Below are 15,428 nucleotides of genomic sequence, written 5' to 3'. Positions count from 1 at the left end.
TCCGTTTGTCCTGAGACCTCAGAATGAATGTCCTCATCCCTTTGAGAAGAAAATATTAGAATTTCCATCTCTATTTATTTTTATCTTAGCGGTCTTTTGTTTATATTTTGCACAAATTTTAAATGCCATAAATGCAGAGATTTTTAAAATTATATAATTTGGGGCACTGATGAAGTGATGTAGAATCAAAATAATTGGAAGGTTAGTCCTTTAGACACAGGAGATTTTCAAAATTCACAACACAAAAATATATATCTTTTTTGGGGGGCAGTTTACCCTAAAATACTTGATAAAAATCTTCCAACTGAATAGACAGAATGTTCAGAATATTTGTGTCTGCGTAAGTTTGAAGAACATTCGTCCATCTTAGAGCCTCAGTGAAACAAACCCTTCTGAAGATGAACAGAAGAGAAATTCTTGGAGAAAGTCGACAAGTGCTGAAAGGCCTGGGTCTGTAAAGGAAGGGGTTGACTCCATTTGGTTTTCATCCTTCCTCTGAGCTTTATCTTGCAAGTCTTAATTAAGTATTGAAGGAGACCAGTAACTGCCAGCTCACCACGGGGCAGTATCAATTCTTTTATTCTTTTATTTTGGTATATAGTCTAATAGAAGCTTCTTTTTTTTTTTTTTTTGGTTCCAGGCACTGAATTCAGGGACACTTGGCCACTGAGCACCTCCCCAGCCCTATTTTGTATTTTATTTATTTATTTATTTATTTATTTTTATTGATTGTTCAAAACATTACAGAGCTCTTGATAAATCATCTTTCATACATTTGACTCAATTGGGTTTTGAACTCCCATTTCTACCCCAGATTGCAGAATCACATCTGTTACATACTCACATTTTTACATAATGGCATATTAGTGACTGTTGTATTCTGCTACCTTTCCTATCCCCTACTATCCCCCCCTCCCCTCCCCTCCCATCTTCCCTCTCTTGTATTTTATTTAGAGACGGCATCTCACTGAGTTGCTTAGCGCCTCACCGTTGCTGAGTCGGACTTTGAACTTGCCATCCTTCTGTCTCAACCTCCAGTACACCTGGGATTACAGGTGTACGCCATGGTGCCTGGCTTAGTAGAAGCTTTTGAATGTACTCATTTCTGTGATTTGCTTATGCAACAATATTTTTGATGATTGGTGGCACAAAGTCAATGAAATACAGGAAAACAAAATTCATACACATTTGAACCCAGACTCAGCACTCATTCTCTCTTCTCTGATTTTCCCAACCTTCATTCATTCACCTGTTCTCAAGTTGCTGGGGCTCTGACTCTTCTGTCTGCCTCGTTTCCTGCAAAGTCAGGCCTGTTGATGTTCCTGCATGTCGCAGGTCCTTTGCTTCTTTCCCCTTGGGTGGGTCCTCATTGATTTTCTTGTAGAGCATCATAATAACATTTCAACTTATTTCTGGGGCCCTTCTCTGTTTTTCTACTAGTCCCATACTCCTACAATTCCCTCAAACAGATTCATATTTCTATTTTTCAATTTTGGACACAATGCTCTCTTGCTCTAAGCTGTTTTGCTTTTCCACTCCTTCACAGAATAAGTACAGACTCTCTAAACGAACATAAATGACCCTCCACAATGCAAAGAGGATCCTTACCGGGTTTTTTGTAATGTGGATAATATATATAATAATGAGAGATATTACATGTCTGTTTAAAAAATGGGCATTTCTTAGGTTTAAGTCAAAGGCAGTTATTTAATGAAAGCTTACAAAGCTGTATGTATTAACATCTCAGGTCTTTTTGCTCAAGACATCTGAGACACCTAAATCTTAGTGAATTCAGATTAATCAGCAGGTGGGCAGTCTCCTGCTTTGCCGGTGAGTCTTCCACAAGAGCTCTGCCACAAGGCCATCAGCACAGCCTCTCCAGGACCCTGCCGGCTCTCACATCTGCAGGTCCCAAAGCTGTGCCTTGAGCCACCCTGGCCCTCTGTGAGTCTCTCCTCTCTTGGGGACCTTTCTCTACCGTGCAGCATGTTAATTTGCACATTACCACAGCCCTCTTTTCACAACCTGAGAGCAGACTCCTAGAAGACACCTGTTCTATCCTTCTGGCTAAGCCCTTATTGTGCGCTGGCTTGTGATCAGTGAATCCCAAGATTTGACTGATTGATGTCAGTCTCAACACCACTGCTGTTATTCTTGCTGGAGCAGGGCAGGGCTATTTCTTCGAATGTAATTCTACATGGAAATCCATAGAAGAAGAAGATAAAATGGACTGATTCTAGTTGGAAAGGGAGTGATTGTTATGTGCCTCTCAAATATCCTCTCTCCTGCTGCCCCTTGCTGACTCTACAGAACACCTGTGGCTCTGCTCTATTGTGTCTGGAAATGACAGTATTCAGTTTATATGTCACAGCTAAGCAGGGGCCTTTTACTCTCACCCCCCGCCCCCGCCCCCCTGTTGTTGGCCAGAGTCTTAAATTGATGCTTGGAATGAACGTTCTGTCAGAGAAGAGGACATGAAGCTGCTAATGGTGAATGTGGCTGTCACACAATGGCATTGTCATCGGTTGCCAAATTTCACCCCTGGTAAATACCATCCTCTCTGTTGGAAATAACGAGATTGAAGGGAAGGGAGTAAAATGGGCAACAATGGGATTTTCAATGATAAATAACTTAGAAATGCAGTATATACAGGTTTCCCCCTACTCTCTTGCCTTTCAAAAGAAAAATAGTGATATATGAGAGAAAGAGAGAGAGAGAGAGAGTGCTGACATTTTGCAAGAATTCAGGAGGGAAGAGAGCAGTTCATAGATTGATTTGGGGCCAGTTATTCTGTTGTGTTCTGAAAGGTTTGGGTCACCACAGTGACAGAACAAAGCAGACCCAGGTCAAAACTGGCCATGAGGGAAGAGATGGGTTTGCCCGGGGACGGTTCTGTGAGTGTGGGACAGGCTTTCTCTCTCTTTCTCCTTCTTTGTTTTTATTTATTTATTTTTCCTTTTAAAAATAACAAAGGAGGAAATTTTTCTTGAATTCTCATCTGTAGAGATTCCAAATTCTGCTGATCTATAGCTATAACGACTCAGATTAAAGACAGACATGCTCTTGATAAGATTGGACTTTTCAGAAAAGTGAGAGGAGAGAAAAGGGAAATGGAAGGAGAACTGGATGGTATTTGCCTTTGGGGCATAAAAATAAAGGAAGATGTGGGTTTTTACCAAGGGTAGAATTCTAGCTGTTCTGATCTTCTGCGGGGATACTGCACTCAGTGACCTTTACCTTGTCCTTCCTTCCTTCTTCTCTTTCCTTCTCTTCCACTCCATCTTTGTATCTCAGTCCATCAGCATGTTGAAGGGATGCACCCCCGTTGCTTTTCCACTCCTTCAAGAACTGCCCACAGGAGCCCTGCCCCTGCTCCTGGGGCAGAAGCAGCCTGGTAGCAGCAAGCCTTGGACGGACGGCGGGGGAGAGGACTGGCCCATTTGCCCCTGTGAGAGGCAGCTGGACAACCCTCACCACTCACCTCTGTCCAGACCCAGTGAATGGAAGCCTAGGTATTGGGGGTGGCCCACCCCTGTGGCCTAGTAGAGAATGTTCGTGATGCTGACTCTAAGACGATGGTTGATCGGATCCTGACTTATTCGGCTTAGGAGAAGGGGAGAATGGCATCTCCTCCTCTGTGAATGTCTGCTAAAGGACCCGGTTTTCTGATCTGCTCTGTTGCTGCACGGACAGAGGAGAGAACTTGTAGAGACCCCCGGGAGGGGTCAGCAGTGGTCCGGGATGACTGCCACTCCACTGCTCGAAGGTGTTCTGGTGCATGCCTGCCCTCTGAGTTCATTGGCAGATAGCTGACCTTGACTTTAGGGTGAAGGACAAGCAATGGCAGAGGCTGTAAGGAACACTACAGATGGTGGAGCTGTGCAGCAGAGCACAGGAGAATGGAGTCTGAGTATTTCTCTGATAAATACACTAAAGAGTGAAGTGTCCCCTTTGGCGGGTGTCTGGAGGATCACAAGCATGCCTCACAAGAGAGACACCTGTCCCGCAGGGAACTCAAGCCCCTGCAGCCAGGAGAAATCCACGGCAACCCCTCCTAGGTCAGTGATTTCAGAACGTTTCTCTTTCTCCTGGTCCTCTATCCCATTCCACCGTATCCACCAGGGGAATGGAGACCCGGAAGGAGAGGATGAAACCTTACAGGAACAGACCATACCTGCTGTCCCTGCTGTGTCCCTTGAGCCACTCTAGAGGGAAGGGAAAGCACTAATAATTCAAAGAGGAGATGGAGTTGAAACTTGAGTGGACTTGTTAGGCCCGAAGTGACCGGAACATATATCTATGTCCAAGATAATGCTGAGGGGGTGGGAATTCAGTGGAATATGGGTGAAGACAGCTGTTAGAGGAATCTGAAGCCGTTGCACATTTGTATCCTAACAATTTTTAGACTGTTCAGTAAATCTCATGCTATTTAGGGCCACGGCTGTCACCTAGTACTTACGCTGTCTGTCACAACACTGTGAAAGTTAGCTCAGGGAACGTGGCTGGCCTTCGTAAAGATCTTGACAATTCAATCTCCTTTCTCACAGGACTCGAATGCGTCATAGTAATTGGACTAGGGCTCTAATAACTTGACCCACATTTATTGGCTGTGATTCTTAAGTAAGTTGCCGGCCGTCTTATTTGCAAGGCTAGCTTTTGTCATTTGTGATGATTTTTGACAGAAGCTTCTCAATGGTAGAGAGAGATTTTCTTTTGATTTTTGCATTAAAGGGAGAAAAAAAAACAACTTTGACATATTGACTTTTTCAGATTATGACATTTCTAAAGATTCAGATTTTATTTTTTTGAGAAAGAACCCATACACCCAAGCATGCATTAAAGTGCTCGACAACTAACACAAGCCTGCCAAGGGATAGACCTTTAAGAACCATCTCAGAAGTGGCGTCAGCAGTTGCTGTCGTAGACGATGTGGCACTTGAGGAGCTTGAGGTAATTGTCAATCTTATGGGAGTCGCGGCGCAGGCAGTGGAGCAGATTATAAAAAGCAAAGAGGCGAGAGTCTTCGTCCTCCATCTGCAGGGACGGGAGGCCCGACCACACCGAGTAGATCTCGTTTTCTTTGACTCCAGGGTGAACCTAACCACCAAGAAAGGCACTCATTATTTCACGTGATTAGAGTTCGCCGATCCTCTATCCTTCTCATTATTAAATCAAGATTTAGGGAAGACATCAGAATATAAACCCAAAGGCATAGATTCTGGTTTTTATGTATCTAAGCGAAGGCGCCATCAACATGGTAGTCATCTAAAAACTCAAAGCAGAACATGTGTGTGAGTTTTAAAGGGGTCTTCCTGCAGGTGAAGTCTTCCTGCAGGAGCAGACAGACAGACAGAGAGCCAGAAGGTGTTCCTGGAAGGTCGGCATGGAGTTGAGCCCGGGACCACGGAGGAGCTGGCTTCTGTTCTCTCATTTCAAGAACGTCTACATTCCCGAATCTGCCCCCATGTGTCCTTGGTACCTGATTTCTTTTGATGGTGTCTTGCTTTGAACTGAATCTGTTCTCCATACGTGTTTGTTCCAAAGCCCTAGGTGCCAGGTGGGTGGCACTCACTGCGTGAAGGTGTGGCCAGCTCAGTGATGACTGTGACCAAGACCATCTTCTGCCAGGGAAGCTACCTTCCAGGCTTCTAAGGGGGACAGCGGCTGTCTTTCTAGCTCCCTGGTGGGAGGTGCTGGGAGGAGCAGCTAGGGGCGGGCAGGTGCCGGGGGGACAGCTGTCCCTCAGTGGTGCTGGTGAGTTGGGCTGGGGGCAAGACGGGGATCACAGAACCAGCTCGACAGCAGAGAGAGGGAGCATGTGCTCCTCTGTACTCTAGGACTCCCCGGAGATCTTGGAGCCCAAGGGCCCATCCTGGCACCTTGCAGGATGTCCGCTGACCTGGAGACCAGCTAGTACACAGTCCCACGATCACAGACCTGGTCTGCTGAGCTCACTCCTATAATTTTAAAATCTGGATTCCTATGAGAACTTAGTGTGTGTGAGTGTGTGTGTGTGTGTGTGTGTGTGTGTGTCTGTCTGTCTGTCTGTCTGTCGCCTTATGCTTTTTATGCTTGAATTTTCGGTGCTTGAGCCCTAAGGCAGAATTTACTGTGCAAGGTACAAGGATAGGAGCAAGAGTAAATAAATAAATGGTAGGAAAAAGGGATCAGAAAATGAAGTATTATAGAATAAATGAGTGACCTCAGGAAGTAGGCTCACGGTAATGAGGAAAATAACTTGGAATCAAGGTGTTTATTTCCTGTGTTCCTGGGTTAATATGTTCCTTGTATTTGTGTTGGATATATTCTCCTTCCATGAAAATGACAGAAATGACACATGATAACGTGTACTTGGTACACAAAAAGAAAAATATGAAATTGCTTCTGTTATTATCTCTATAATCATATGTTTTTCTTTAGATGATACATTATTTCTGAGAACTTCAGAGAGCAGCTTAGCCATTATCTCACCAGGGTTGAAATGATTCTATCTGAATGGAGATACATATTGAAAAATACTAATACGATCTGAGTATGAAGTTATTTGGGGAGATTAAATGCAATGATATGAGTTTTGACTTAGGATCCATAAGCACTAAAGTATTATAGGGAAGCAACTTTCTTTAAACTATAAAATAAGGAACTTTCCAGAAATACACCCTCCTCCATTTGGTGGCACCTGAGAGCTAGAGCTCAGGGGACAGCACAAACACTGTGACCTCCTCTTTTCACTCTCCTTGGGCAGCGTCGGGTGGAGGGGACCGCTCCCTCTGGATTTGATTCCCTCTTTGCTCCTTCCCCTACTCTCATCCTCTGATGTGAGGAGAAACGAGAAAGAATGGTTCCCTCTCACGAATTCTGTTCTCTGGTTTTCTTTCCCTTGAAAATATTTAACCACCAGTCCCAGGAAGGGAAGCGCCTTTGGTGGGTGGTGGACAGGACAGGGGACTCTGCACCTGCCAAGTATCAGGAGGGATCCCTTCGGCTCAGTTACACTGGGCCTGACATGACCAGTGAGGAGGAGCTAGCTTACTTTAGTAGCCATCTAGAAAAAGAACACCAAGTTTCGTTTCTGCCAAGTGAGGTGCTTGAAGACTGGTTTCCCACGGAGAGACCACTTCCCTCACTAAGGAGGTCAGCAGGGGCGCCCGGGGGGCTTATCTGGCCCACTATCTTCTCCATGCCCTCCAGGAGGCGCTTGTTCTGCTCCTCGATCTCGATGGCTTTCGACAGGATGGCGTCGGGCGCCTCGTGCATGCCCCGCACTTCCGACACCAGGTGGTACAGAGGGTCGTTCCAGGAGCGCAGCACGCGCAGGACCAGGTTCAGCAGGTCTTCGTGCTGTGGAGCCACGTTGAGGGACCCATTAGAAGCAGCAGAGATTAGCAGGGCTGCCTAATGGGGTCTCTGCTCAGACAGGCTGAACTACAGAACCCCTTGGTTATTCTTGTGTGTCTATCCAATTTGGGGGACAATGATAAAAATTATAGAAAAGTAAAATTTAAGTCAAGGGCCTAGACTGCACTAAAGTGAAACAGAAAAACTAGTTGATTTGAGTGACAACTTTTTCCAAGGAGCGTTCTCATTGGAAACATTTCTGTTCACCCTCTGGAATCCCACCCTCCGTCTACCCACTCAGTCTGATCTGTCGTGTTTGATTGCTTTGCTTCTCCACGGAGAGGAGCCGGGCTTTGCTGGAAATCAGTAGGCACTCTCGGGACCTGCCTGGGGAAAGCTAGATTCCACCAGGATCCGTGACAAGTGACACGGATCATTGTCACCCAAGGATTCGCTCGCACTAATGAACCGGGTTGGTTCATTAACATCTCAGTGATTTTTAGGTTCATTTTGGGATATTGGAGCCAAGAGATCACAAACACAACATGGCGCTCCCGGTGTGCCTCCCTGGCTCTGCACAACTCCCTGCCCCGTGCCTCAGGCAGAGCAGCCTGTGGGGGGACAGTGGTATCCTCAAACAGCAGATGGAAGTCCCAGTGGAGTTTTATCCCCCAGTTTATGCTGAACAGTAAGATCATGGGTAGGTTTAAAGCACTGGCTGTGCTGGTGTCTGTAGCTGCTCTAGTGGTCAGGAAGGGCAGAGTCCAGTGGGCGTGGCACTGGAAACAGGGAAACGAGAGGAGCAGGAACGCACATCGTGCGCTCTGTGAAGTGCTGGCCGGGGTGGCCTCCGCCAGCATTCCCTGGCCCTCCTCTTTCTCTTAGGAGGATCATCGTTATTAATGAGCACAGCAGACAGACAGAATACCCAGACCACTGGGAAAAGTGTGGAGGGAGAACAGAGGTGCTGTGTGAGGGGTGGACACAGGATGGTGTTTACTTTAAAACATGTTCAGGCTGTGGTTCTGGCAGGGTATCAGAACAGAGCCACCGTGACAAAACAGGCAGAGCTGGGTGGACGCCTGGGCTGGACCGGCAGACAGCGCTGTCATCAACCCTGGTCAGAGCTGCCCTGGTGAGAAACCTGACATCCTGTCTGATGGACCTGCCTGGTGGAGGAGTCTCCGTGAAGATCTAGGAGGGCAGAGGTGTCAGTGACGAGGAAGGGGGTTTTAGAGAGGCCAAAGCAGAGCAGAGGGGAGTCTAGAAGGCCCAGGAGAGAGGATTCCAATCACGCAGTGGTCAGGGACGGCAAAGGTTCCAGAGGAGGAGTCTCGAGTAACAGATAAGAATTGCCTGTGCGTGTCTGTGTTGTGTACCTGAGTGGATATTTACCAAGCATGGCCAATCCAGCCCCCACAGTCTAGCACCTGTAATCCTGCATGGTCAGAATAATGTCATCCGCATGGACAACACCCCCCACACTAAATCCTTGGGTAGCATTGGGCTTTTCTTACAGGTTATCAACTACACTGTGACGATTTTCCTTTGCTCTCTCTTCCTCGTTTTTCTTTGTGCCTGCGGTCACCATTACCCCCTGACAGTGTCCCTGATGCCCTACGGCATGGCCATGCATGTCCGGCCTCAGTGGCTCAGGCACGAGGCCAGCTGAGGACTCACGTGGATCTGCTGGGCTTGCTCCTTGTCTTCAGGGGTGGAGAGGGAGGAGGTGTGGCAGCTGTTGATGGCCTTGGTGATGAACCCCCGGCCCTGGGCATACCGTTTGTCCTGGAGAGGATGCAGGAGATCCAATCAGTTGGTGTTTGAGAATTGAACAGATGAATCTGTTAGCAGAATATTAAGACATTTGGTGGATAGGTAATTAAAAAACGTTAGCTGCCTAAAAATGGAACCCGAAGCGTTAACCCTTTGCCCACTCTTTTCCATCAGCTCTGAATCTCACGTTTTCCACCTCATTTTCCTACTTCCTTTATGACTCCCGTGCTGTATCACCCTTCCTTCTCGCCTCCCTACAAGTTATAATTTGGAAAACGACCACTAAAATAGCAAACCTAAGATCTATGAGGTGTTTTTTTACCACCGTCTTCCTTGGGTATTTGAGTCAAATGCCAACGTTGCGTATGTATCTAAGTTCAGCCATTTAATCTCTTATTGCCTGCGAGTCCACATGGGTCTTCTTTCCTTGGATGGGTGAAGCGCATCAGGAATTCAGGGAACTTTTGTGGATTGTCAAAAAAATGAGTCAGAAAAAAAACAGGACATACAAATGTAAGAGATTTTGAGCCATGGACTGAGAATAAAACAAGGAAAAAATACAGAGATCAATATTTATTATTTAAAACTAGTGTTTAACAAAAATTGGGAAAGTTTAAAGGGAATGCAAGGCAGAGTGGGAAGAGATGGCCAGTCAGAGATGGAGAATGACGGAAAATATGGTGCACGGCAAGAAGAGTGTGCAGGAACGTTCTGGAACCTGAGCCACATGCTCCCAGGAGGACTGTTGATGTATGGAAGTGCCATTGTCCACATCTGGCTGACCCAGGAGAGCTCAACTTCCCAAGGGCCTTCATCAAGGACACAGAGCCTGTTTCCATTTCTAACCTGGCCCTAGAGTTTTCCAGTTTCTGAAAAGCTATTTTGACCCCCCCTCCCCTCCCATCAGGATGGATCCAGTCTCTCTTGATCAGGCCTAATCCACTCACACCCTGCTGTGTAGCTACTTACTGGGTGTCTTCAGGGTGCTGAGCGAAGAGGACCCAGGGAACTGAGCTCTCTGTGCCAGGAGAATAAATTGGCACTGTTCCTGAGCCCCGCCTAGCAGGACTTTATATCAGTCTGTTCAGATTTTTAAAAACCTCTGATAAAAAATAAGGTGGAATACGGTTTTAAAAGGTCACTACGTTCTTTGAGACTTTCCCTTCCTCCTGTTTCTTGGATGGTGCTTCTCTGAGCTCGAACGGGATGCTCTCTGAAATGTGGCTGGCGAGGTTTTCTGGGTGAGCGGTAGGACGGCCTGCCCTGGGGAGAGGCAGATGTGAGGTACTTACAAATTCATTGAACATTTCCGAGGAGAGGTTATGGATGTAGTGAGACAGGATGACTGCACGGTCAAACAGGTCTCGGAGGGACACCTGGCAGTTGACAGCCCCGCTGGGACAGATGGGCAGGGAGGCCACATTCTTGCACAGGAGGTTTGACACCAGCAACAGGAGGAGTGACCCTGCTTAGATAGGAACACAAGCCGCTCTTAGGGGTGTGCTCGGCTGAGGTTATCACAGGCGATCCTGCCAAGGGGAGGCCCCTCGCCCCCTGTCCTCCTCTGCCTGGTTGGGTGGGGAGCATCCACCCGTCCACTGTGCACACTTAGATGTCAAGTTATCTCTGCAGATACGCAGAATTGGAGGAAGGCGTGGCTTCTTGCATTTTTGTGTTCCTGCCAGAGGTCCTCTGGGCTCTGCAAACATTTGGAGCTTCAATTAATTCTGAGCCCGGATGTCAAAGTCATTCTCTTAAGAGAGTTTAATGTCTCTGGAGTTCCTGCAAATTCTCTGCAGACTCTCCTGGAGTTGGTAATTTTTTAGCTCAATGTCTGATCTCTGCACGGGGGACAAGACTAGCATAGATCATGTTTCGTCTTCATGCCTGACAGGAATAAACAGGCAGTTGCTTGAGCACTAGTCCTGAGCCTGAGGAGCATCCCATCATGATGGGGACGCCATGGCCTGGGCTCCCGTCCTCATCCTGACAATCCCATGCCGTGGCTTCGTGCTTGGCCAAAGCTTCAATTATTTCTTTTTCTAAATTTGAGTTGTACAATTGCCTGTGAATAGTCTGAGCCTTTGTAATTGTCATCAAATTATACTGATGAGACAGACAGCTTAGAGAGGTTAAGTGACTTTCCCCAAGTCCTGTTAGTAGCAGGTGGGGGAGACAGGCACCAATACTGTGCAGTCTTTGCACTTCACCTTGTCACACGGACGCACCTGTGGGCTCTCCACCTACACCTGTGCAGTGGCAGGCAGCCACCCTAGCAGCATGAGGCAGTGTTTGCAGAGGTACAGCTGCTCCTTGTAAAGAACAACTCTTTTCCTTTGGCTTCGAGAGTGCAGATTCCCCAGGAAGCTGGGTTTTCATCCACTCTCCCTGCTCTAGGAAACTCTCACTTTAAAAGTCTTTGACCAGGTTCAGTTGTGGCTTCAGACCAATTTACTGTCTCAGCAGACAGACAGACAGATTCAGACCTCTGAGATATCAATAATTTACACTCTCCAAAGGAAAGAACCAGAACCGGCATGAAGCCACCACATTAAAATCACCTCCAACTTCAGTGACACTACTCCAAAAGAATCTGAAATAAAAATGCATTTCTCAGAAAACTAAGTTCCACAGAAGCTTTGAGCAGTGCAGTTGGAAACATCCAACGTAAACTGGCAAATGTCAAAGACTTACCTAAGTAAAAGTACCCAAACACAAGTACCTAAAACACTAACCACACCCCAAACATTGTTTGGTATAAAATATAACTAGGCAAGCTTTTAGCTGCACAGAATCAAAGTGATATTATGAAATGGTTCATAATATGGACTTTTAACTTCCCAAACATACGACGCTTCCAAAACTTTATCTTATGCATGTTGTAGTACATCGTGTGGCTAAATGGATATTTTATCTCTATGGGTGAGTTGAATGTTCTTTGCACACAGAGAAATTGGAAAAGCAGTTCTAGGAAATGGATACTTGGATAGATGTTCTGAGTGCATTTATCTACACATTTTTCATCTGAAAGATTGTTGAAGTCAAAGATGAGGTCAAATCTATATTTTTGTTCATTTCATAAACACATTTTAGGATCGTTCTAAATTACTTTTTCTGCAAATGTCACCAAGAAAGAAAAGTGATTAGTTTGTACTGCGTCACTTTTCCTTTAGAAAAGCCATTTGGCTTGAGCCAGATGGACAAGGCTGAATAAGACACCCATCTGCTGTCCTTGTGCACGTGACAGTGTCAGAGAGGAAGGCCACAGAGGGGCTGGTTCAAGGTGGCCAGTCCCCATGAGGGCTCAGGGGCCATGCAACGCTGGCCTTACCTGCAGGAGTTGGGGTGAGTTGGGCAACTGGGGTGCACTGATTCTATCAGTCTTATTTTCAACACTAGCCATATTGGGCTTTGAGCTGCATGAGCCCTTTCGTGGGGGCTGTCCCATGCTTTGCAGGACCTAAGGATCCCGCTAGTCACAGGTGCACCTCCCCTGGCCTCTGGCACCTCAGTGAAGACCATACCAAAGGTCTCCTGTCATTGCCAAATGTCCCCAAGAGAAAGGGGGATTCGATGCCTCCATTTCTGAACCACTGGTTTATCCTTTGTGTCCTGTATAGATAGTTGTTCCCTAGGTCTATGGTCAGATAGTTCTTCCAAGTCTATAAGCCCGAACCTCCCGCTCTCAGCCAAATTGCACACTCACCCCACAGGTGTGATGGTAAAGCCTACAACCGAGTGATCTGCTGCATGTACCTCTCCATGGTGACCGCTTGCTGTCCATGGTGGTGACCCTTGAAGAGATGCACTTCTCCAGGGGACACCTGGCCATCCACAGCATTCTCTGCCATGGGCCTGGGCTTTATAAACCTTTGACATCTTCATGAATATATTTAATCAGGCACCCTCCTCCCTTTTCCGGGGCCATCCATTTCCGTCATTGAGATTACCTCCATAATTTCAAACATCAAATGGTATTCTATTTCTTATTCATATTCAGGAAGACAAACTGGCTAGAAATGAAGGATTTTGATTAATTAGACCAAAAGGAAATGAGAGAAATGATGAAGGTGAGATCAGGAGACTAGTTTGGGTTGGAGGATCTGTAAATCGATAGAAGTCATTTGCTTGAAAATTCACCTGCTTCTCTGCAGTTTCTTGAACGTATACATTATAGTTCACTCAGGAAATACTTTCGTATATCAAGAAATTATAAAATTTCTCACTCAAGATTGCCAGGTGAATTAAACGTTTCAAAATCAACTCAGTAAATAGCAGGAGATAAGGATTGAAAAGTTAGGATTTTCAGTTTGCCATTATATTTTGATTAAATTTCCTCATTTTTTTCTTGTTTTTATGCATTGTTGTCTTCTTTCAAAAATGACACATCTGTGTGAAACTTTATTTTAGGATATGTATTTTCATCTGCTCTTGCTTTTGATTTTAACATACATGTAGTGTTGTATTGTTATCTCCGTTTACAGAATGGGAAATGGCTTGGAGAGACTCAATACAAAGGATCTAGAAGGAACTCTGGAGTCAAGGGAAGGGTTATTGCATCACTTGGAATCGGGAAGGACCCGAAGAACACAGTAAAGTCTCAATCACTCAGCCTTTACTGATGTGCACCCGTGTCTAGGATGAACACCGTCTCTCTCCTGACCCTCAGGAGTTTATTTTGGGAGGTAAATATTTTAATTTATATCAGTGGTAAATTGTCTTTAGTAAAGTTTTTTAAGGGCAAACCCTTTCACGCTTAGCCTGGTTCACGATGCAAAAAACCAACGTTCTGGCCAATTATTTCCACTCTCTCCAAGGAGAGAGATGGATCAACTGTTATTAACTTAGGATCAATCTACCTTCTCTGACCCCACGTCTCTCTAGGACAAGGTGACCAGCATGCATCTTTCATGGGCTCAAAAGCTCCATTCACCTTTTGGAGATTTCCTGAATGAAGTGTCATAATGAATAAGAAGGAAGTGGTCGATGGCTGCCTTTAATTTTTGAGCCCTTGTCTCTGCAGCCGCCTGTGACCTTGGCTCCAGGTGTGCTGTCTCTGAGGGAGGCTCATGGGTGAGGCCATTTAGAGGCCATGATGGCTTCTCTAGGGTCCTGGGAGCCCCGTGTGTGTTTTCACCATCCGCTGACCCCAACGTCCTCATGGAGACCTAGGGAGACCAGCCAAGACCCGCGTCTCTCAGAAACTCTCTTCCCAACGGCCCCAGCTCAGGCAATTCTAGGTTTCGAGTCAGGAACCTCGAGCGGGACATGCGTGGCTCTCTGTGTCTGGAAGCTGGGGCGGGATTCTGCATCTGCTTCCCCCTGGCTAGTGGAGGTCTGAGTGACGAAGGGAGCCGTGCTGTGGGATAGGGAAATTAGTGCTGCCACGCATCCCCCCTCCCAGACTCCGAGAGCAAGAAAATCTGCCCTAAGAACCGACACTGACAACTTAATCTCGAAATTTAAAGGTGCTGCCACTTCTGTAGATAGCCAGGATAAGAGTGATCTAGGACACCCGAGTCGTGTTTATTCAGTGGAGGCCAATTGATTTATTTGACTGCAAAGAGGTACATGTTTCTCTGTGAAATTTATGGTGTGCTTCCGGCTGTTCCACTGGACCACATTTCCTGGGAAGGGGATGTTGCAAGATCTAAATAATGCAGAGGACATATTTTATGCAAAAAGTCGTAGTTGTGCTTCCCCCACCCCCACTCTTACACATGTCACCCCTTTGGCCTTAATATTTGTGCTCTCTGCCGGCCTTTCCCTTGATCAAACAGCAGCCTTAAATTAGAGCAATTAAGACGCTCACTACAGATGCACTTGTCTCCTCTCACTTAGAAAACTTCATTTGTTGGCCATCTTTGTTCTTATGGCTGTGACTCAGCCAAGTGCTTTGGACTCACCTCCACCAAGGAGCGGGACAAATGGCCCACATGTTGTTGATGACCTCACGCCATGTTTAGTACATGAAACTAATAAACCCATTTGCCACCTTTTCCTAAAGGGCTCTGAGATTTAACGTTATAGGACATCAAGTGGGTTTTCATTTCTACTTAGAAACAGAACTTGTGTTTTAATTCATTTTATCTACTTTCCTGTTGGAAAAGTTTCTATTTTTCTTCTGTTATTTTGGACAACGCATTTGAAAAGCATTGCTTAACCTGAGGAAGTGTCTACTGCAAGACGTAGTGGTACAAGAAATTAAAAGTTCAATAATCCTCAGAATAAATGTAGCACAAGGATATTTTAATTGATATCAGTGGTAAATCGTCTTTAGTAAAGTGAATTTTGAAAACGATTAAAGACGTGTT

General features: G+C 45.9%; 1 protein-coding gene across 2 annotated transcripts; it reads right to left on the bottom strand.

The window, feature by feature from the left end:
- Positions 1–4,905: 4,905 nt before the first annotated feature.
- Positions 4,906–12,898, bottom strand: LOC144372438 (prolactin-like). Of its 2 annotated transcripts, none has more exons than XM_078035815.1 (5): positions 12,871–12,898; positions 10,407–10,582; positions 9,019–9,126; positions 7,149–7,341; positions 4,906–5,084 (listed from the first exon to the last, which is right to left on the bottom strand). In XM_078035815.1, the coding sequence occupies exons 1-5, from the start codon at positions 12,896–12,898 to the stop codon at positions 4,906–4,908; spliced, it is 684 nt and encodes a 227-aa protein (XP_077891941.1). The 2 variants fall into 2 exon arrangements, with proteins under 2 accessions (XP_077891941.1, XP_077891942.1); XM_078035816.1 differs by having other exon boundaries at positions 10,407–10,579.
- Positions 12,899–15,428: the final 2,530 nt, after the last annotated feature.

This window comes from Ictidomys tridecemlineatus, unplaced genomic scaffold, assembly GCF_052094955.1.
Source record: "Ictidomys tridecemlineatus isolate mIctTri1 unplaced genomic scaffold, mIctTri1.hap1 Scaffold_103, whole genome shotgun sequence".
NCBI lineage: Eukaryota > Metazoa > Chordata > Mammalia > Rodentia > Sciuridae > Ictidomys > Ictidomys tridecemlineatus.
This window is presented reverse-complemented; position numbering and strand designations above follow the sequence as displayed.

What these genes read in the sequence shown, in the direction of transcription:
- LOC144372438 (XM_078035815.1), bottom strand. Translation starts at nt 12,898, where the DNA reads ATGGACAGCAAGCGGTCACCATGGAGAG. An exon ending in CAAGCGGTCACCATGGAGAG is followed by an intron (nt 10,583 to 12,870) that starts GTACATGCAGCA and finishes TTCCTATCTAAG; the next exon opens with CAGGGTCACTCCTCCTGTTG. An exon ending in CGGAAATGTTCAATGAATTT is followed by an intron (nt 9,127 to 10,406) that starts GTAAGTACCTCA and finishes CATCCTCTCCAG; the next exon opens with GACAAACGGTATGCCCAGGG.